The sequence below is a fragment of the Hesperophylax consimilis genome, chromosome 2 (genome assembly GCF_061612785.1).
Source record: "Hesperophylax consimilis isolate HC1 chromosome 2, BYU_Hcon_1.0, whole genome shotgun sequence".
In the NCBI taxonomy this organism is placed as follows: Eukaryota; Metazoa; Arthropoda; class Insecta; order Trichoptera; family Limnephilidae; genus Hesperophylax; species Hesperophylax consimilis.
Window position 1 is genome coordinate 36049438 of NC_142837.1, and position 22900 is coordinate 36072337.

The 22900-nt window shown below is 36.2% G+C and overlaps 2 protein-coding genes across 4 annotated transcripts in view; one reads left to right on the forward strand and one right to left on the reverse strand.

Moving 5' to 3' along the window:
• Impbeta11 (importin beta11) overlaps positions 1-13476 on the forward strand; it is a 41915-nt gene extending 28439 nt beyond the window's left edge. Inside the window, exons 14-17 of one of the 3 annotated variants that reach the window (XM_089642516.1) lie at positions 4159-4373; positions 5035-5164; positions 11965-12127; positions 13044-13476. In XM_089642516.1, coding sequence (XP_089498642.1) covers positions 4159-4373; positions 5035-5164; positions 11965-12127; positions 13044-13151 — 616 coding nt within the window. In that variant the 3' untranslated portion in view covers positions 13152-13476. The remainder of the gene's footprint in view (positions 1-4158; positions 4374-5034; positions 5165-11964; positions 12128-13043) is intronic. The other 2 variants (XM_089642524.1, XM_089642532.1) reach the window with 2 other exon arrangements.
• A 1317-nt stretch (positions 13477-14793) lies between these two features.
• The window catches only part of LOC149425961 (uncharacterized), a 33730-nt gene continuing 25623 nt past the window's right edge, over positions 14794-22900 (reverse strand). Inside the window, exons 8-11 of the mRNA XM_089643928.1 lie at positions 21360-21491; positions 18613-18680; positions 18340-18447; positions 14794-15636 (exon numbers count right to left, since the gene is read on the reverse strand). Of these exons, the coding sequence (XP_089500054.1) occupies positions 15474-15636; positions 18340-18447; positions 18613-18680; positions 21360-21491 (471 nt within the window). The 3' untranslated portion in view covers positions 14794-15473. The remainder of the gene's footprint in view (positions 15637-18339; positions 18448-18612; positions 18681-21359; positions 21492-22900) is intronic.

Sequence of the window (22900 nt, forward strand, 5' to 3'; positions counted from 1 at the left end):
CCCAGCAGCTACTGCTTGGCTGCTGATGCTGCGTCGACTGCAGCTGAAGAGATTGCCCTACCAAGGGCGGCTGATGGGATGTTCCTCTGGGTGGGAGTAGCTCGTACCGCCCGCCCTGCCGCTGCTGCTCCAACCGCTGTCCCAAGTGCAGCGGAAGAGCCTGCTCTGTCCGAGGCTCCAATTGCGGTGGGAGAGTCTGCCCTGCCAAGGGCTGCTGCTCTGAGGATCCTTTTGGTGGGAGTAATGCGTACCGCCCACCCTTGTGCTGCTCCAACCGCTGTTCCAATTGCAGCAGATGAGCCTGCTCTACCCGAGGCTCCATTTGCGACGGGAGAGTCTGCCCTGCCAAGGGCTGTTGCTGTGCAGTTCTTGTGGGCGGTTGTAGTGATAACCGCCCATCATGGAGCAGTTCCTGTTGCTGCTCTATTTGATCTCGAAGAGGCTGTTCATCGTGATTTACAAGTTCTGATGATGAACTGTGATGTGACTGGTCCACCCAGTCTTTGACTCTATTTTCGAGAGTCCGTTGCGAAGTCCTTGATGCAGCTTGTAAAACGAGCGCCGCATGTTGCTCTTCTGCTTCCAAGACTAACATTTCTGCAGCCATCTTTGCTTCGGAAGCCTTTGCTTCAGCCATCTCCGTAAGTAGGCGGGCCTTTTGTCTCGTGATGTGCACCTTGGTTGCTGAAGCTTTTATTTGAGCCTCCATCCAGCTCCTGCTGGTTCCCGCCTTGCTGCCGCAGACAGATGACGTCTTTGAGTGTTGTCCCGCTTCCATGATGCTGCTGTTCCCGATCCGGCTCGAAGGACCATATGTTTCTGCTATCGTGGTACGAGAACACGCCGTCAGATGGAATGCAGGAAAACACTTCTTCTTCTTGACATATAAATTTATTAATTCACAATATAATTGCAGAGGATCTTATTTTCCTCTGCTAAAACTTAAACTGAAAGAAATAAAGGTCTAGTTTCCTCTATTCTTCAGTTTTCCCTAGGTTTACATAAACCTAGTAATTATCTCACGACTGACTGCCTAGGTACGCATGTACCTACCAGTTATTTCAACACTCGCTCCTCCGTAGGTACGTCTGTACCTACCCGTTATAGCAATACTCTAATACTGTCCTTTTTCTGGGAGGTATCTGTATTTAAACTAAATTCTGAAGGACATTTTACCAAAATAAAGATGTTCCACCCGCTCGTTGGCAAACAACATTCTTAACATAAAATAAAATGCATTTAACTATTCTTAATGATACAAACGTGACTTAAACAATAGAAATATTTTAAAGGAATTATTTTGAGGAAGATGAAACTTTATTTGGGGTTTTTATTACTATGGGACAGGGGTGGGAAAGGTATTGGCAAATATTTTTAGGCATAATGGTTTAACTAGGGTCATCATAAAATCGAAGGCGAACAGCTCTATTTGAAAACTGCCGCCGCTTGCAGTAAAATGTCACCAATTCTTAAATCATAAATGATACAAACAAGGCAATATGTTTATAAAAATACCAGGCCAAAGAATTGTTTTATTGTAGGGTCGAATCTGCAAATGTGGGAAGCTACATTAACTTTGAAAATACGAACTATGGGAACGGGCCTCCTGAAGGCTAAATTTTATTGAGCAATATGTAAACGTCGCATTCTCGAAGATCCAGCGACCGTTTCACCATTGTTTCGAACTTCCGGATAGATAACACTCGAAATAGTCTGGCAACATCGCAAAATGTTTGCAGTTTCTCCATCTACTGCCACGGCTGTCATGCGTCACAGTCCGCACACCGCGAAGTGTGCATTTTTTTGGTTATGTTATGTTGATTATCAGGTCATTTTAGATAGATTCGTGTCGAATTAATACATTGTTTCTTATTTTGAACACAATCAAATGATTCAGGATGGATCATACAAGCTTTCAAATTCATTCTACAAAATTCGACTCACTTCTCAGCTGTTAAACTCGGAATGTTTTGACGCCATCTTTGATTCGAGGAATAGCGCCTAACGTGAAGTTCGAGCACTGATTAGTCAAATCTAACTTTAACCCGAGCGTTAGCGTTATTCAGATATAGTGACAATGAAAAAACGACTAATCCGTGGATTAGTGCTTGGTCAGAACATAATCAGAGATAGTGTAAAACCCCCTTAATCTATCCTAAGCTAACATTAACCCAACCTAGACTAACCTTAACCTATCCTAAACTAACCTTAACCTATCCTAAACTAACCTTAACCTATCCTAAACTAACCTTAACCGGTCAGCAACGTAAGCAGATATACACGATAAAATAACGATAGCAGTCAAGTACAATAAGCGTGTTTACACGTCAACGCGTGTGTTTCCACAAAAATCGTCATAACTCCGTTATTCTTCTAGTGACATCCCTAAAACAAAAGTAGAATATTCGTATTGAATGAAGCTTCACATCTCTATTCAAAGTTATCCATAGAAACCCGTAAAAAGACCTACTCAGTGGAAGCAAATTTTACCCGCCAAATCGTAAAACGACGCCAAGAAAGCCGTTTGACGTGCCGACGCGCCTCGCAAGTTTAATTATTTTTTTAAAAATATATTTTGTATGAAATGGTCAAAAAGTGAAGTGACAGAATTGTTTATTGTACATTTGTACGATGAAATAAGTGTTTTTTTTTTACATTATCCGTGATTTTAGTATCGTTTTTACATAAAACATTACAGGTGAGTCATTTTTACAATTTTTTCATGTTTCCATTCTAAATTTAAATATTTACAAATGTTAATATTTATTTATGATACAACAATTTGAAAGCCTATTTTGTAACCTTTCTAAAACAGTTTTTACTATTCGGCTCCGTTCAGTAATGTTTCATTTATAGAGCTTTGATTGTGAGGCGGTAATAACACAACGTTTTCGTGAAATTGACATTTCGGTAAAGACATCTTAGCTTCAAGTTCGCGAAAAGTCGGAGGGGTTAACCTAACCTAAACTAACCTTAACCTAACCTAAAAGAATCTATCCGAAACTAGTACATATTAACCTCACTTGAAATAACCTCAACCTCATCTAAACTTGGCTTGTGCTATCCCTGGATGATGGTTTGGCTACAAATCTTTTTTCTTAATTAATTAATTAATCAATTGTTTATGGTATCATAATAAATTTCCTTATTTTTGCAAATCTTCACCCCGTGATGGTAGCCTTGATGTACCAGGCTTCTTCACACATAGAATCTGTCACTGCCTTAAATGTTAGGCTTTTTTTTTTACATACATTTTATATTCTGCATGGAAAAGTTTATGAAGGCATTCGGGTTATTTGTTTTTAGAAAAGACCCGCTCATAAAATCCTAATTGAGAATCTACTGACTAAAAATCATTGACTCGAAAGCCTATACATAATATGAATTTGACTGCTCATCTTTCGAGAATCAAAGCCCATTCTTTTCCACCACCAATGAAATTGGTTCTCCATGAAACAGATTGGCTGCTTTTCCTCGACAGTATTGTGGTGTATTCCTGAAAGAGAAAATAATATTATAATAAAATGAATAATTTGATGACATGTAAGCTACACCGAGAGTTGCGAACATAGTGCACGGCCGTGTCACACCCGTCAGCCAAGTTCTTCCGCGTCGGACGCACATCCTCGTTGCATCTGTGATTGTTTTCATAAAAGTGTCTAAAGTGCCTGAAAAGATATGGACAGTAAACAGTGACACTAGTGAACTGTGAAAGTGAATATGCAGAAACTTTTTAACACGTTGAACGCCATGTAGGTCACCGGTGACCTCATAACGAAAATCGTCATTTTTCTCCTATAGCACCATGACGGTCACCGGTGACCGCAGTTCATTTTCTTGATTTTCATGGAAAATTTTGGTCAAAAAAAAAAAGGAATACGTTTTGATGGTCGCCGATGGCATCTGAGTATTTTTTTTTTTCAAATTTAAAATGGTAATGTTTTTTTATTTCCACAATGGCGTTCAACGTGTTAATACTTATTTGTTTTTGTGATTTCTTTACTCCTTTATCTATTTGCAGAAGCCTCCACGAATTTGACTGTAGTCTAGAAACAATGTCCAGGCTCTTCAACAATCCATTAAATTGGTTCAACACAATATCTTAAACGACTACAAAATAATCTTTTGCTAATGTCATTGGCATATTTGTGTTTCCAGAAGCCTCCAAGCGGGCGAAGAGCTGCCGACCGTGCTGGCCCTGCAGCTGAGCCTGACCTCGCGCCTGCTGCTCCTGTCTGCGCCGTTATTCCTGCAGGCCGTGCGAGAGGCAGCAGGGAGCGACGGGGACCCCACCGACCTGCTGGCAAGAATCCTCGACGTGTGCTGCGAAAGGATGAACCTAGTCACACAGATTCAGAGACGGAAGGTTATAGGTGAGCCTAACTGAGATATCGACCCCAACTATCTGACACGGCAATGCTATGCGATAATGGGCTCATGGCACACCCCTGCTAAATCGCCAAACGTAGCGACAACCACTTGGGGTGACCTATAGTTTATATGGTTATCCAATAAATGGTTCCCGTTAAGCTAAACCCGCCTCGATCAAACGATTTTTTAAATGTGTGTTTATAAATTAAACATCACTAGCAAATGTAGATCTGGCCGTTACCGTGGCATAAGTATAATTTTCATTGAATACATTTTAGGGGTGTATCTTTTTTAATGATTTTAAGGTTGAACATAAATTTTTAAATTGGTACTTTTATAGGAGATTAGGATTTTACCAGTTTTTTGATAAAGTGGATTGATAATGTCGATCTGTATTTTACATTGATCTCTTCCTTTTTTATTGTAAATGTACATTGTAATACATTTCTATTCTGCACACAACACCCAATCATGGAACAAATTTTTGTATTGTAAATGTACATATGTATGTATTACATTTATACAATATGGCAGTTTGTATATTGCACAATGCACACCCCATACAACCATGCTGGAAAAAAACCTCAATTTTTTGTATTATTTTGGTTATTGAAATGCTTTCTGACTACATATTCAATAGTTATTTTTTATTCTGTTTACTAGGACTCGGATTGGCCACATTACTGTCTTCCCAAATGCCATGCGTCCTGGAGCGCTTCCCCTCGATTATCCTGAACCTGGTGGAGGTACTAAACGATGTCATGAAGGCTGATGACAACGGCTATCAAGTGGAGTAAGTAATTATCATACAACCAAGTAAAGAAGGACTTAAGATCCTCATTCAATCTTTAAAATTCACTGATTAATCTGCTAAGAACTGAAGAAAATCAAGCTTAACAAACTAATCTAAAATATCCTTTGAGATTTAAGGGTGCTGGTAAATGAGCAAGATACATTTCCTATTATTGCCGAACAATTCTCTTGCCCGTCCAATAGTCTCGCAGGGAAGGGTAGTTTACCTTTACGCCGGTCCAACTTAAATGGTTATAAGTGTCCGAAAATTCCACATGTATATTGTGGTGACCGGATAAATCATCACAATGATAATTCATCACAACTTTAAAAAGTTATATAAAGTCATGGAAAGTGATGAAACAAAAACTTTATTAACTGGGTTACGTAGATTAGGTTAGGTTAGGTTAAAAAAAATAATTTTTTCATCATTTCTAATGACTTTATATCACTTTTTAAAATTGTGTTGAATTGTCACTGTGTTGAGTTATCATGGAACTGTATATTGTATACCAATCTTTTTTTAAGAATCCTTGTATATTTACTGACTGCACAGTAAATTTCACCAACATTTTGTATTGAAATCTTTAAAATGGAGGCTGGAATATTGATTTTACTTCTTGCCTTCTTGGGTAAATATTTACTTTGAAACTGTTGTTCCCGCCAAGTCTATACAGCACGGCTTTAGAAATAGAGATGGCGGCAAAACTTTTTTCTCCCTTTTATTTCAACTGTCATAACAATAGGCCTTTTTCGCATGATCTTTGCCGCTAGGTGCCTCACTATGAAAGACGGTCCCAAAGAACTGACAAATAGCTTATTTTTTCTACCCTCTTTTGAGACTATTTAATGTTTTGTTCATAATATCATAATAATAATAATAATAATAATTGGATAATTTGTATAGCGCCGTTTTTGTGAAAAATCACCTCAAGGGCGCTGTACAATTTATTTCCTAGGATCTACATTTGTTATTTAGACCAACTGTGCCAGCACGAGGTTCGTCATCCGTTCAGGCATGTGTCTGCCGCCAATATAGCGCTGACATGTATCTGCTGCCAATAAAGAGCGCTGACACAACATCCTCACATAGACAACAAACCTTGGCAGCACCGCTGTGACGCTCGACGAAGACAGAAGATGGAGACTCTGCTGCAAGAGTCCTAGGTAGCGAAGGAACTGTACCAGCTGCTGCAGGGAGAGAGACTACCCCGTCCACCAACTGTGCCAGCACGAGGCTCGTCATCCGTTCAGGCATGTGTCCGCCGCTAATATAGCGCTGACATGTGTCTGCTGCCAATAAAGAGCGCCGACACAATATCCTCACATAGATAACAGACCTTGGCAGCACCGCTGTGCAAAATCACCTCATCCTAGTTTACCTTAGTCTCTCCAGTCACCTCCCAGCCTTTCATGCCACCTAGTGCATCCTCTCGACCCTTTCAGACTCCTTCCTGGCTCCAATACATTCTTTCTATTGTCGTGATCCGACGATTTCACACCTCTGTCTCAGACCCTTAGGGCTCGCTTATCGCAGGCTATCATTAGCAAAATCTTGAACCAAAGTCAAAGTGAAGTTTATGAGTGTCATCTGTAACAAAATACATAAACAAAAACAGAAAATAAAAACAAAGACAAAAACTTTAAACAAAATATGGCTTATCTGTCCTCCATGCAGACATCCTCGGTTGAAAAGGTCCCGTAATTCCCAACACCACTTGACACTTGAGTCAGGTATAAAATCTTCGACTGCATTGAGAAATCTTCGTTCTAGCTTCACTTTTAAAAATTAATCGGTTTAAAATGCTATAATAATTGCAAATTCCGGCTAAACGGTAGAAGTTACGCACATTTCGTGAAATAAGAAGGTAAGCACTATATAAAACACGGATGCTGAACAATTTTCAGCGATCTCTTAGCAAGGGAAACCTTCTGAAAGGATCAAGCAAACCGGAGCGGTTAAAACACGTCCGCAACGAAGAACGGAACAAGTTGATATACATAATGCCGTCAACTTGTTGTTGTGTTCCAGTGGTTTATAATAGGGGTGAACATGGGTCTTCAAAAGAAAGATTTGAAGGCGAAATAATGGAGTAATTTTTTTTTATTTTTTTTTTATTGAATATATAAACACATTACAATAATTTACAAATGTAGGTATTTCGAGGCTGATTGCGAAAAAATTAGAAATTTTTAACAAAAAATTGCCTAACTCAATTGAGAAATTATTTCTCGTGTTTGAGTTGGGGAGTGTTGTGAGTCATTATGGTTTATAGGTTGTAAAATTTCACTAGTTGATGTAGCTAAAAATTAACAAATAGCTATAAAACTAGATGATAAATTTGATAACACTATATAATTAAGAAAATAAGAAATTTAATTACAAACTAAAAAATAAAAAATATAACTTAAATAATATAATAGTTATTAAACTTAGAAAAAATAAGATATAAAAATAAAAATATACTTATTAATTCCATCAAATGTTTGAAGTGTGCAACCATCTTAGGTGAATTGTAACCACTACAGTAGAACCTCGTTAATTCGAAATCCAGCGGACATCAAAAATCAAATTTCGAATTAACGAATTCCCACGTAATTCGAAATTTTATGAAAATTTTTTTTTTTTAAATACGCCGAAAATCGATTTTTTCGGCCGCCTCTTCAAATACGGGTGGTATTTTAGTTGTAAATTCGTATTAATACCAATTATTTCTTTATTTTCGCGGTCGATTACCGTAGCGGTCGGCCCTTTAAATTCAGATATTCGCAATAAATTCGTAAAAATGCTATATATTTACGAGTAAATCGAGATTTTGCTGCGGATTTCGGTCGCGGCCTACCCTTTAAATTGAGATATTCGTAAAAATACGATATATTTCCGCGTAAATCGAGATTTCGCGGTAATTTTCGGTCGCGGCCGGCCCTTTATTTCAAATATCTGAATTTGAATTCGTAAAAATACGATATATTTCCGCGTAAAACGAGAATTCGCGGCCGTATTCCGTTGCGGCCGGCTCTTCAAATTCAGATATGCGAAATAAATTCATAAAAATGCTATATATTTACGCATAAATCGAGATTTCGCTGCCGATTTCAGTCGCGGCCTACCCTTTAAATTGAGATATTCGTAATAATACGATATATTTCCGCGTAAATTGAGATTTCGCGGTAATTTTCTGTCGCGGCCGGCCGTATATTTCAAATATTTGAATTTGAATTCGTGAAAATACGATATATTTCCGCGTAAAACGAGGATTCGCGGCCGTATTCCGTCGCGGCCGGCTCTTCAAATTCAGATATTCGAAATAAATTCATAAAAATGCTATATATTTACGCGTAAATCGAGATTTCGCTGCCGATTTCGGTCGCGGCCTACCCTTTAAATTGAGATATTCGTAATAATACGATATATTTCCGCGTAAATTGAGATTTCGCGGTAATTTTCTGTTGCGGCCGGCCGTATATTTCAAATATTTGAATTTGAATTCGTGAAAATACGATATATTTCCGCGTAAAACGAGAATTCGCGGCCGTATTCCGTCGCGGCCGGCTCTTCAAATTCAGATATGCGAAATAAATTCATAAAAATGCTATATATTTACGCATAAATCGAGATTTCGCTGCCGATTTCAGTCGCGGCCTACCCTTTAAATTGAGATATTCGTAATAATACGATATATTTCCGCGTAAATTGAGATTTCGCGGTAATTTTCTGTCGCGGCCGGCCGTATATTTCAAATATTTGAATTTGAATTCGTGAAAATACGATATATTTCCGCGTAAAACGAGGATTCGCGGCCGTATTCCGTCGCGGCCGGCTCTTCAAATTCAGATATTCGAAATAAATTCATAAAAATGCTATATATTTACGCGTAAATCGAGATTTCGCTGCCGATTTCGGTCGCGGCCTACCCTTTAAATTGAGATATTCGTAATAATACGATATATTTCCGCGTAAATTGAGATTTCGCGGTAATTTTCTGTTGCGGCCGGCCGTATATTTCAAATATTTGAATTTGAATTCGTGAAAATACGATATATTTCCGCGTAAAACGAGAATTCGCGGCCGTATTCCGTCGCGGCCGGCTCTTCAAATTCAGATATTTGAAATAAATTCGTAAAAATATGATATATTTCCGCGTAAATCGAATTTTGTCGGCAGTTTTTCGTCGCGGCCGGCCTTTTAAGTTCAGATATTTGAAGTAAATTCGTAAAAATATGTCATATTTCGGCATGGATCGAAATTTTTCGGCCGATTTCCGTCGCGCCGTATTTTTTCAACTCAGATATTCGAAGTAAAGTTAGTAAAAATACGATATATTTCCGCATAAATTGAAATTTCGCGTCCGATTTCCGTCGCGGTGATGAAATACGATATATTTACGCGTAAATCGAAATTACGCGGCCGAGTTTCGTCGCGGCCGACCCTTTAAATTCAGATATTTGGCGTAAACTCGTAAAACTACGACATATATCCGCGTAAAATGTATTTTCTCGGCCCTTTAAACTCGGATATTCGAAATAAATTTGAAAAAATACAACATTCCAGTGTAAATCGATTGAGATTTACAAAATAATAATACTAATTAGGACGATGTATAACCACGTAAAAATACATTTTTCGGCGTTTCACCGCCACGGCTGACTTTTAGATTCAGATTTACGAAATATTATGATTTATTTTCGCAAAAATCAAATTTTTTCGAATTACACGAACAAATTTTCGTGCGCGGACAAAAATAAATTTCGAATTACGAATTAACGAATTTCGAATTAAAAAAAAATTTGTATGAAAAAATTTTTCAGCGGAAATTTTTTTTGCGAAAATTTCGAATTACGCGTTTTTTCGAATTATCGGGGTTCGAATTAACGGGGTTCTACTGTAGTCTTTTGTAGACTATAAATCTCATTTTAGGGAGACAGTCATTTAATATAATATCTCCTTAATCTTCTCATAATTGAATCCCCCATATAAAGAAAAAGTTAAATATTTTACGTAGAATGCACAACAAAATTGTCATTGTGATCTTCTATTTCTTGTCAATATTTTGTTTTGCTTTTTTTCGCCCTTACAAATATTTGTCAGAATATATTATTTCAGACAGCTCTGTATTATTTTACATATATCATGCAAGTCTGGAAGTGCTAGCTAATACTTTATTATATCTTCTACCTACCATTGATAATGTATGTATGAAAATGTGTATGTACCTAGGTCCTTCAATATTTCCATGTACAAAAGCAAAGAAAACAAAAATATAGTACATTCTCACTTGTAATTGTAAATATTATTTTTCAATATGGTTGGATAATCAGGAAATGCTCTTTTAATCTAAAGTTCTCATAATATTGTAGAATTAATGCATTTTCCCTACATCAAGGTTCTCTCCACAAAACACCCAATCGGTTTAACAAATAATTATAAGAAAAAATTAGTCGCCTGAAATATCAATACAAATTGAAAATATCTCCCGAGTAAAAATAAATGCCGCCAACGGGAATTGAACCCGTGCCTTCTGATGTCCGGTCAGGTGCTCTGAACCACTGAGCTATGTCGGCTTATTTCCAACCCGCCAAATAATTGTTAAAAATTCTCCGCATTTGGGGAATTCGCCACGAGTTGGCAACCCTGGTCCATAGATAAACCGCTTAGATCTATGACAGGAGGACCACCTTCCATTTAGCGGATAATTTAGAACTACTCAGAAAAAGGCCCATTGGTTTTCAATCATAGACAAAAATCAATTCTGCACATTTGAATTCTGAACAATAATGCAACTAGTCTCGGTTATGTACCATCACTTTTAATTTTTATAGTCATGCGGGGGTACCTACCCACCTAATACATTTTTATTGTCTTACCTACCCGCCCAATACATTTTTATTGTCATGCAGGGGTACCTACCTACCCAATACATTTTTATTGTCATGTGAGGGTACCTACCTACACTATACATTTTTCATAAAAAAATTTGCTTTATGCATAACTTACGAAGAAACACTCTGAGAATTTCAACGTCTTTAACCAGTGGACTGTTTTTGGCTCTCGCACATATGTGAGCTCTAATCCACATCTGTCCACGCTGGAATTTTTTCTGATGCGTCTTTAACCTTTATGGTTTGAAAAATGTAGAGGACAAAATCAGAATCGCTTGCTCAAGTGTAACTGTTTATTTCATGAATGTAGCCTCTATAACAGCTTACGAAATAATTTGTCTTTGAATGTCAAAATTCATTTACGTAAAACGGCATCGCAAAAATGAAAATATTTGAGTTTTTGAAGTACATAGTATAAAGATCATTATTTCTTTGAAAACATCTATTGATTATTGTTTTTCATGTAGAGTATGTATTCAGGTTTATGTAGAAATAATAAAACCAGTTTATGTATAAATATATTTTTTTAACACTCGTCTCCCAAGTGGGAGATTCTTTTATTTTTAGATAAAATCATATATTCTTGGGAAACTTCTTACAATGTGAACATGAAATGTCTAATATGAATAATAGGATACATTATCTGGTAAACAGAAAACAATTGGAAAAAAGCATAAATCTTAGTTTTTATTATATTTATTTTATTTGATCAAAATTCATCACTGCGATTTTCACGTGATTCTCCAAACTCTTGCCTCACAGTTGGGGGAATTTTGACTTTTTCCCATTCTGACACTCAACAGGTTAATGTTTCTATTACAAGTTTCTGTTAGAGAGTATATAGAGCTGAAGGATCTAAGGGTTTTAAAAATCACTCTAAAGAATTATATTTATTGATATATGTATTTGTTATTGTTTCAGTTCCATGGTGCCTATGGGGTCTGCTCCCCCCACCCCCTGCAGCGTCTCCAACGGCAACGAGCACATTCAGTTTATAGAATCTCACCACGATGCCCGCAGGAAGCAGCTGGCTGAAACGGATGTGGTTCACACGGTGGATATGAACACCTTCCTAGGCAGCAAGGTGAGCCAATCCTTTCCACATAACACTCTTCCTTTACTCATTCTTCTTGTCAGCAGAATGTCTCCTCATGATTAGTGACATTTTTGATTGCTTACACGTATATCTTTATTTGGAAAAAAACTTTTTTTTAACTCCTAGAGCAATTTTGGGAGATATTTCTCCCGACCTGACATTGACTCTTAAAAGTAATGCTATCTTATTTTGTATTTCGATGAGATATATAATAGCAGTGTAGAAAGATAGAACACACCATTTTGTATTTGCATTTATGATGCAAATACAAATATTTACTGTCAAATATCCTCCATAAACGGCTATACATTTTTTTAAATTTAATATTTTTCACTCCTTATTTTGTTATTAATTATTATATATCTTTATCATTATTCCGAAATATGGAATATATTGCATTGCACTACCCCTACATACATTCTGGAATAAATTTTTATTATTATTATTTATCATAGACGCTTTCGAAAATTTTTTAATAATTCTATGAAGCATTTTTTGTCAAGATTTGAAATTTTTGTAATAAACATTTTTATTTATATAGCTTTCAATATGTGGTTTGGTGTAGCAAGCTGCCATTTCTACAGCTGGCTTGGATCCCATAAGCGGGGCTTTCACCCATTTACTTGCTAGGCTGTCATCCCACTCGTTAAATTCAATACCATCACGTCCTTTGAAGGTAGAACGTTCTTCAATAATAGTCCTGCAGTCTGGAGTAGCATCCAATGCCACTAGGGCTGCCTGGCTATCCAGAGTAAGGCTTATAGTTATGTTAATATGTAGGTAAAAGTGACATGTAACTCTCACGGGGTGGAGAGAGATTCATTTGCTTTTGCATCAATGAAAACTTTTAAGCTAATATTTGTATTTATGTTTTAAATAAATAATTGTTTTTTTTCACTTTCAGTTAGCGGAATTACAAGTTCAACTTGGTCAGCCAACATTCGACCAGCTAATGCAAACTTCCGACGCCAACACTCTCCAACAACTGAGAGAATACATCCCCATGAATTAAACACAAACAACAACAATTTAAGTAACGGACATAATATGACAGAACATGTTACCAGATATCTTACATATTTTTTTTACAATATATGTAACATAAGTGGAAACACTAAATCTCTAAGAAAGTTTTACGAAAATTATTTTTATATTGTATGTTTTGTTTAAAATTTATTTTGTTTCGTAAATTTTGATTAGAATTGTGTCATTAAAAAATTTGAGTAATTTATGCTTGCTGCATAAAATTACATTTATTATTATGTAAAGCAAATTTGATACCGATTTGCTATTATAATTGCATATATTATATAATTAGTTAAGATTGTTATATGAAACATAATGGACATTATTACACTTGGCTTTCTTATTATACAATAAACTATAAAATAATTTGATTGAGAAATCACCAAATATAAGTATGTAAAAAATGGTTGATTTCTCTGTGTAAATTAAATAATAGTAAAAAAGAACTGAGTTTTCTAATTTTTCTTAAAATAGTCTGTAACATTCAACTTAAAATAGTCTGTAACATTCAACTTAAAATAGGCATTGTTAGTACTTTTTTTTATTCTTTCACATTTTTCACGCTGTTAAATAAATTATGCTTAAAATTATAAAGATCATAGAAACATTATTATTGTAGTTTTCCAAATATAATCTCATTAAATTTATTCACTCCTTGGTTAGAGTAGTGTAAAATACAAAGAATGTATAAATAATTGCTTCAGGGGTTTGTTAAAATATTATTACATTTTTTTAAAGCGCATTCTGTATTTTCTTTTGCAAAATAAATGCAGCTGTTTTCACATGGAAAGTAAAATGTTTTGCGCTGAGACTTGTGGTACTTCTCTTAACCCCGTCAGCTGTTAGTTCGATGTCATTATCAGGGAATTATTACAATCAAGTCTTAGGCTAGGTGTGCACTAGGGAGCCTGGCTATGCAGCCATCATGTTCTTGAAATTTGTATGAAAAGGTATTCAAGTTAACGCACCAGTCGATTTCGCAGGAAGCGATGGCTGCGGGCAGCCAGTACGACTAGCTAAAATGTATGCGGTCAGCCGTGAGTTAGGCCAGCTGAACTGGTGATATTGGCTGCTATACTGGCAGCAAGCGTTAACGCCTCCAAATCTTGGCTGCCTGTACGCACCCAGCCTTATATTTGTTTGTTTCAATTTAAATGAACATTTTTTTCTCAACAAATTTGTATGGAACTCACTTCTAGTGTAATTCTTTTTTCTATGGTTATCATCTTATGTATCCATTTTATTTGACACTTACCTATGTATTTCCCACTATTATTCTAGCTTTAGAAATAAGAGGGGTGCAAGTCAAATAAAAATCCACATAAATATTTATTTGTTTTTACATTTTCATTTGTTTTAGTGTCCGATGATAAATTGTGACAAAATTGTGATAAAATGTAATGATATAATAAATAATCTGATGTTAATATGTACAATGATGTTTATTAGGTTAATATAATATTTTAACTGAGAAACAATAAAGGTATTTTTTTTTCTAATATGAATTTAATTATCCCAATCCATACAAAGATAACAGCCCTTTTATTACATAGCTGGAGTCCCCGGCGTTGCCTACACTTTACACAGAGGTTTTCGAAATGTAATTTAGACAGTGACTCTCTTCTTTTGAATGTCAAGTGTTGAAAATTTCATCAGTCTCGGAATAAAACTGTAGATTTGTATACAAATCAAATCTACGCAGCCCGTCCGGTGTTCGCCAGACATCCTACTTTATACAAATACTAGCTGTACCCCTCCACTCGTCATTGTGGCTCATTCTGTCTGTGCAGATACAAAAACAATAGCGCGTTTTGCTTTTTCGTCCAGTGTCTACATAATGTTGCATGTGACATCTACATAATATGGGTATATAAAAACAAATGCGTATTCAAATGCAAAGTTGTGTCAAAATTTGAAAGCAATCGGTGAAGAAATTTCGGAGATTAAAATTTTGAACAAACAAACATTTTTATTTATACAGATATTGACGATCTCTGTGACAAGGGTTATAAGCTCCTTGGCTCTGGTCCCAGAGGTTGCGGGTTTAAACCGGCTTGGGCGATTGGAATTTAATTAAAAAAAAATTTATGTATAGTTATATTTTTTTTACTTATAATTTTCATTAACGGTATAAGTTAGTGGTGAGTGGAAGAGGAATTGGCTTATCACTTTTCATGACTTTTTAAAGGAATGTTAAATTGTCATTGTGCCGAGTTGTGCGGTTTCCCAAAATAACATAACCCAAAAAATATCAGTACACTTATTAAATAATAATTTAGGAGAATAAATATAATAATAGTAATAATGTTCAAGTTTTCTTATCACTGTGCAAATAGTGTACGACTTTGGTGATAACATCAAATAACCCCGAGGGACATTCTTTCTTATAATCCGTGCAGTTCCCCTCCTTACCTCGCTTCTCAGCCAGGTAGTAGGATGACGGGAGTTCTTCATCTTTTGATGATGATGGCCTGAGGAACAAAAATAAATAGTTACGTGATAAAATGGAATGTAATACAGGGTTTTCCAATAAGAGGTGTTATTTTGAATAGCCCGCTATTTCGGTAGATGTCACTTTTGAAGCTGTCATTTTTTGACATTTGACAAGTAGAAACTACGCCATTAATAAAATTGGAACGATACACGCTTCAACAACGCATTGAAATTATTAAAATTCACTTGAGTGAATCAAATGCAAATCATCTTGAGTGATGAGGCCCATTTCCACCTCGGTGGCTTCGTCGACAAGCAAAATTGTCACATCTGGGGCTCGGAAAACCCAAGAGTTATTGCTGAAAAGCCTCTCTATCCTCAACGTGTGACTGTTTGGTGCGGTTTATGGTCCGGCGGAGTCATTGGATCTTACTTTTTTGAAAATGAGGCTGGAGCAACAGTTGCGGTGAATGGATTGCGCTATCGAGAGATGATTAATGATTTTTTGTGGCCGGAATTGGATGGTATTGATCTGGACAACGTTTCTTTTCAACAAGACGGCGCTACGTGCCACACAAGCAACGAAACCATTGATCTTTTACGATTGAATGTCAAAATAACACCTCTTATTGGAAAACCCTGTAACTAGTATACACATGGATCAATCAAAAAATTGGTTTCTCTAAGCTAATCTTCAAAAACTACTTATGGCAGATTATACACCTAATATTTTTAATCGTATAAACACAGTATCTGGTAAGATGTTACAATTTACAAAAATATCATTTTGCAAAAATCAAATAAGTTATTACACATACATTGTTACTTATTTATTAATATTTTGCTATTGGTTTAATTATATATCCATATGATTAAAAAGCGTTCTTATAAATAGTAGCAAAATATTCAAAAAAATTTATATTAAAAAATAAAACATTTTGATAACAAAATGTCTAGAAATTGTTAAATATTTAATGCTGACAAAATGAAAAAAAAATTGATGACCTAACCCACGGATTGGCTGACCGTGGCTCTTTGCATCGTGGCATTTTGGGTTTTTCAGACATCAAGTTTAATTTCACTTCTACTCAATCAGCCTCATGAGGTGGAGCCGCCAAATAAAATTTGACTCTGAACAAAACAGCATCAGTGTTGTCAAATCAACTCTTTTAGAGTTAGATTTAGATCAAAATGTAGGTCATCAGCTCCAAGCTCAGTTATCTGCCCCAGACAAAGTTGGGAAAAGTAACTCCAGAGGCTGTGCAAGAAGAGGCTGGGTTTGCAATGGACGGAGGTCGCTGGAGTAGCCAAGTCGCCTGGATGAGAGCCGTCAAGAATAGACTAAATTAGAGAAAACTGACAGAGGCTTATGTCCAAAGATGGACACCAGAAGGTTTGTGAGGAAGATATAAATGCACATCGTCTGGAGGAAATTAATTAAACAGTACCTATCTATCCCAAATTTATTCTTTTAATCAAATTCGGGTAGGTACAGAGGTACCTTTTTTGTCAAGTTTTTACTTTATATTTGAAAACAATATGTTCCATTTTTAAAGTATTTTCAATAAAATAAGATAACTTTTTGTTGGAGGGAAAATCATAGAGATAGTTGATTTATGGGGAAAATGTTGTTTAGGCTGGTTTATCGGTAGTGAGTGGTTTATTTATGATCAGTAGGAAAATGAGAATTTATTTAGGAAAAGTTTTCAGATTGTTTAAAGATTTAGTGATGTGTTGTAAATCTGATGTTGTTAGTGTGAAGTGTGGATAATTAACATGTAACAAAGACATGGAGGGGCGGAAACAGCTTTAACCCTGGGCTCAAAGGTTACAGAATCAAAACGGGAAAGTGGTAAGTGATTTTTTTTACAGGTTTTGATCACAAACAGGATTTTGTTATGTAACTATATTGTATTTAATGTTTCTCTTTGTCCAAGAGTGCAAGATACTCTCAATATTACTCTGGTGAAAGATTTTTGCTTGAATGGCTATAGTTTCGTTTATTCTGGAACCAGATTTTAACAAACAGATGCATTCCAACCTCCCTCTTACTAATCCTCTTCCTGTTGAGTATTGATGTAATTGTCCTAAATGCTATGGGACCATAGAATAAAGAAGAACATAAGAGATCCGTGTGATCCAATATCTGGCCAATCGGTATATGGTCTAGAAACAAAAGGTACTAAGTCAGTGACGACATTTGTTTCCATTCAAATTTGTATGGAAGGCAGTTCTAGTTTTCTTTTTTATTCTGTCTGGGACCACCGCCATCTTTATTAATACAGGCCATACTGTAGACACTGCACTGACAGTTAGAGACCAGTTTTCTGTGACCTGTTTTTAGTAATTAAACCTTGCTAAACCCAGTGCGAGAAGTCTGAAAACAGGTCCCTTTAATAGCGGGTTCAGATGTTTCTATTTTAGTTGATTAATTTTTATTTAACGTCAAAATTTCTAACTAAAAACTTGACTAACTTTGTTGAAAGAAGGTTCAGTCTTGTCAATATGCTTTCAAGTGTCGAGTTGATCAACTAAAATTGAAACGTCTCATCCGTTATAACTGTCAAGTGTAGTTTCTACAACATGGCCTGTATAATGATGGCGGTGCTGGGACTCGTATACATATAAAAAATAAGACATTTGAAGCTAAATGAGTTTCTGAATGGTGGTTTTCTGGTTGGAATCAAGACAATGCCAAGAATTCAATCTAGGACTAATTACTTTAAAAAAATGATACATACGTGAATATGACATGCATTATTCCTCCCAAAACACCCTGATGGTCCAAGGGTGTCTCAGATGCCTCACAGATACTTCTCAGTAAACACGACTTTCCGGAAAACCCACTCCTAGAATAAATAATATAATACATATTCATATAATTGGGCAGCGGTAATATTTCAGAATTACTCTTTTTTATTTATATTTATTTCTTGTGATTATTTCTGACGACTTAATTTTTGTGACAAAAAAAACTCCAATAGATTAATTATTTTATTGTTGTGAAAACTTACTGTCTGAATTTGTCCTCAAGAATAGTGTATGCGAGTTTTCTATTTAAGCTTCTAGCAACATCTGTCACCTGAAAATTTTTTTAATTGAGTAGGTACTAGATAAATGTATAAAAATTCAGCCTTATGTTTGTGCTTGCAAAACTCGAAAAGAAGCCAACCGATATCGCTGAAAATATCAAAAATTGTTGTTATTAGTGTCAGGAGTGTTTAGAGAGTGGTTTGAATAATAAAAGAAGTCGGGGATGCCCAAGGAATACTTAACGCAAAATCTCTGCACCAGTCGAATTAAAGTCAGTGTAATGTAGTTTTTTAACAGTAACTCTTTGGTATGCAGTAGTGAATGGTGGAAGAAGTGGGAGACGCACGAGAGAGACATTAGCAATAGCAAAGCATTGACCGGTCTAGGTAAATATAACAAATTAAATGAGAATGAGAATTAAATAAGAATAGGAATTCATCTATACAATAATTATAAAAAAGAGGGTCGTGTTCGGTTGGCTTTTATTTATTTATTAACGGACATCGTCCAGATTACAAAATAATAACACAAATACAGTAAAATGAAAAATACAGGAGTAGACAAAGGTACATGAAAGCAAAGACATAAGGCAGATATAATATAAGAAAATAAATTGACAAGTCGAATCAAGTCAAGACTACGCCGTGGGTCAGGACCACAGGACACTTATAATATTCCGTCACTTGTTTAGTGACTGGCAAAAATCATTCAGACTCATCCCAAAAAAGTTAAGGTTTTGACTTGAGTTGACCAGTCTACACATTCTGGACAATGGTGAATAATATCCAAAATTTGTCGAATGATGGTTGAGGAAGAGCAGTTCATTATTTCTGAGTCTTTACGAGGGGATAATGAAGGGAATGAGTTGCAGTAGAGTAGGTGAATCAATAATACCATTTATAATTTTGAAGAAGCAAATGAGGTCATTTCTTTCCCGACGGACTTGCAAAGGAGAGAGATTTAGAGTTAGTTCAATTTCATCATTTCATCAAGTATTTGCCTTTTTCTAATCCTAGCCTCCTAGCAATCCCTTTTAAGAACCGATGTTGAACAGATTCAATGCGTCGAATGTGGACAGCATAAAAAGGAGACCAGATAACACAGGCATATTCAAGAAGGGGGCGAACCAAGGGCTTTGTTTTTTATACAAATCTATAGTTTTATTGCAAGATTAATGAAATTTGGGCATTTTACCTTCAAAACAAGAAGAAAGTGAATGCTACACCATCCCCTTTTCCCACCCATAAAAGTAGAATTTCGATACTTTTGATGAAATTTTACACACATAAGATAAAATAATTGCTGTTTACATCTGATTTCTAAAAACTCTGTGTAAAGTCAGGGCTATAAATAAACCACCGACTATGAAACTGGAGGTCACGCATGAGACGCAGCTAAATATTATTAAACTAATTTATGTTCTTTTATAATAAATTAATTTAACCTTCCAGCGGGCGCGCTGTCATAAAATTTACGACATACGCGCATTATCGCTTCCCCCACTCTTACCACTTAGTCGTAAGCATCGAGCTTCGAGCTATGCTAGAGTCAAATCAAATGTCAAACATTTACTGCAAGATATAAATGCTTCTCTCAAAGTGAATTACGGTCGGACAGTTGAACCGATAACAGAAGAAGAAAATAGAAGCTTTCCAAAACGCGGTGTTTGTCGGTTATGTGCACTGGATAAGAAAAGATCCTCAGCATCAATGAAGTGTTGCCGTTGTCAGTCCTTTACACGCAAGAACCATTCTTCAGTTGAGGTGGTTTGTAACAATTGTAAGGATGAGAATATTGATTCTGCCTAAATAGGTCGATAGAATATGTTGTTTTGAAATATTAACATGTTTATAGTGTTGCTTCGTTTTTTTTTAAGAAAGTCAAATAATTTTTTTTAAGTACTGCCTTTTATCATTTTTCATAACCTTAAAGAAATTCCCTAACATTTGTATAAAGAAAACACCGCTTACATGGAAAAACTCGATGACGTAAAATTTACGACAAGCGCCCGCTCAAGGGAAATTTCTCAACGCGCCCGCTGGAAGGTTAATTTAATATTTGCGGCACGTTCCAGAATGGAAGATATAGGTAATTCCAGTATCTCCCTGGTGGAAAACCAACGTTCAGAATTTGAAAGTGGAGCTTGAAATGGCTTTAGCCGTGTTTGGCGACCAGATCTGAATGGCCAGGTACTACCCCACCTTTCTCTTCCACATCTCCTTCCCATCACGACTACCTTCAGCCTCACAACATAGTCTAACTGAGGGTGCCACAGTCTCACTGCCCCCAGAAAATTGGGAGCAGTACAGACTCGGCGGTATTCACATAAAAAGATATGTAAATGTTTAAATATTATGCAAACAAATTTAAAAAAAAACTCTTAATTTTTAGTTCTTACGCAAATATGTTTGAATCATTTTTTTGCCACTAGAGGGAGAAGAGTACCGCGCCCTTGAGGTGATTTTGCACCAAAACGGCGCTACACAAATCATCCAATTATTATTATTATTATTACCTACTATGCAGATATAGTTTTAGTCTCAAAATGGCCGTTGACTTTACTAGTGGCCGAGTGAAAAAATGCTTCGGGTTCCCACAGAGGCTTCACGGATTCAATCATCTGCTAGCTAAGATCTCCATCATTGCACAAGCGACATTTACCGCTAATTTTGATAGGAGTAGGAGGAATTAAAAAATATTATCAGGTGATTTTTGAGTAGGTACTTACTGGAGCAAATAATGTCATGTCATCTCCCAGTTCTGAGGAGTTGTAAGGAAGGTAGTAGTTTGCTTCAAAATTGTAGGAAACGAAGACATTCTGGTCTGGTAGATCCACTGGGACAGCTATTGCAACGAATATCTAAAAAACATTCATCCATAAATATTCACGTAGCTAGTAATAAATTGTTGTTTGTCAATAATTAAATAGTTCGTAATGAAACCGATACATTTTTAGCGAGAAAACGAATCGTAATAATCAAAAGCGGTATTTAAGGAATGAGCAGGGCCGGAATAATACGCAGGCGTATTTGGCGCAGTCCGCTCCGGGCGCCGAATTTCCAAGGCGCTGATAATACCTTACCTTACACATCGCCCTTTAAATTATTTTGCATAAAATCCGCGCTACACATAGATACAATCATTAAAATATTGTTGATTACACCAATCATTTATCTAGGCTTCTACTGGCTTTGACAAGGGTTGCCAAAATTATTCCCGCGCCCGGCGCCGCGCCGTGCGGCTCAGGGCCTGTTCTGGGAATGAGGACTGTGAGAGGGAGTGGGGGATTGTAATATTGTCTTCCATCGTAAGAGCGAGACAACAAAAATTAAGCAATTATTGTTTACGGATTACATCTTTCGATTTTGTTTACGTACAAATATATAATATGTGTACGTATTTTGATTTTGATCATCACAACCACAAAAGCTGTCTTGAAATTAAAAACATAAAGCCTATGACACATTACGCCATGCGCGTCAACGCTTATTTGGGAGTGGCCTACACAGATTATGGTTCCATGATATTTCATCAAAACGAAAATTCAACACACCTTTAAAAAGTGATATAGAGTCATTAAAAGTGACAAAAACTTAGTTTAATAATTAAGTTCTGTAAAACTACTGCACACTTTGCTATAATCTTCCTTAGTAGAGGGGGTCAGATCAATTGGGGAACTGCCGCGGAATACCATTTTTTTGTATGAGATCTTATTGACAGACGACAGCCGCGTGATCACGGCGCTCTGTAAATTGATCTCACCCCCTCTCCTGCCAGTAGAGGGGGTCGTATCATTTTCAAATATCGCCTGGCTAGCAGAGTTAGAGTAACAATATAAAGAGATCTCACTATGCGAAATGTTGTAGGAAGTCTTGACCTCAGAGGACCAAAGGGTGTGTGGCCTACGAACTGACGCAGGGTTGTCACAAATTAAGTAAAATAGGGATTTTGTCGTGAGTCTTATATAATTAAATGCAATTTATATTATATTGTTTTGTTTATTTAAAGACATTATAATATATAATAAATAAAACAAGCAATCAAACTTATAAGCACGTACGTAATATTATAAAATGAACACCAGTTCCACCAAAAATGAATTTAAAAACAAAAGTAAAACAGGTAAAGAATTAAATTTTGATATAAATGTTGGCTTAAAAGCAAAAGGGAGCCATTCTTTATGGCAAAACATAAATAGGAATAATTGGTTAATTTATACAGCGGGTCCAAGGTCATCTGCATTTTCCGTAATCTGTAAACCTGAAACCC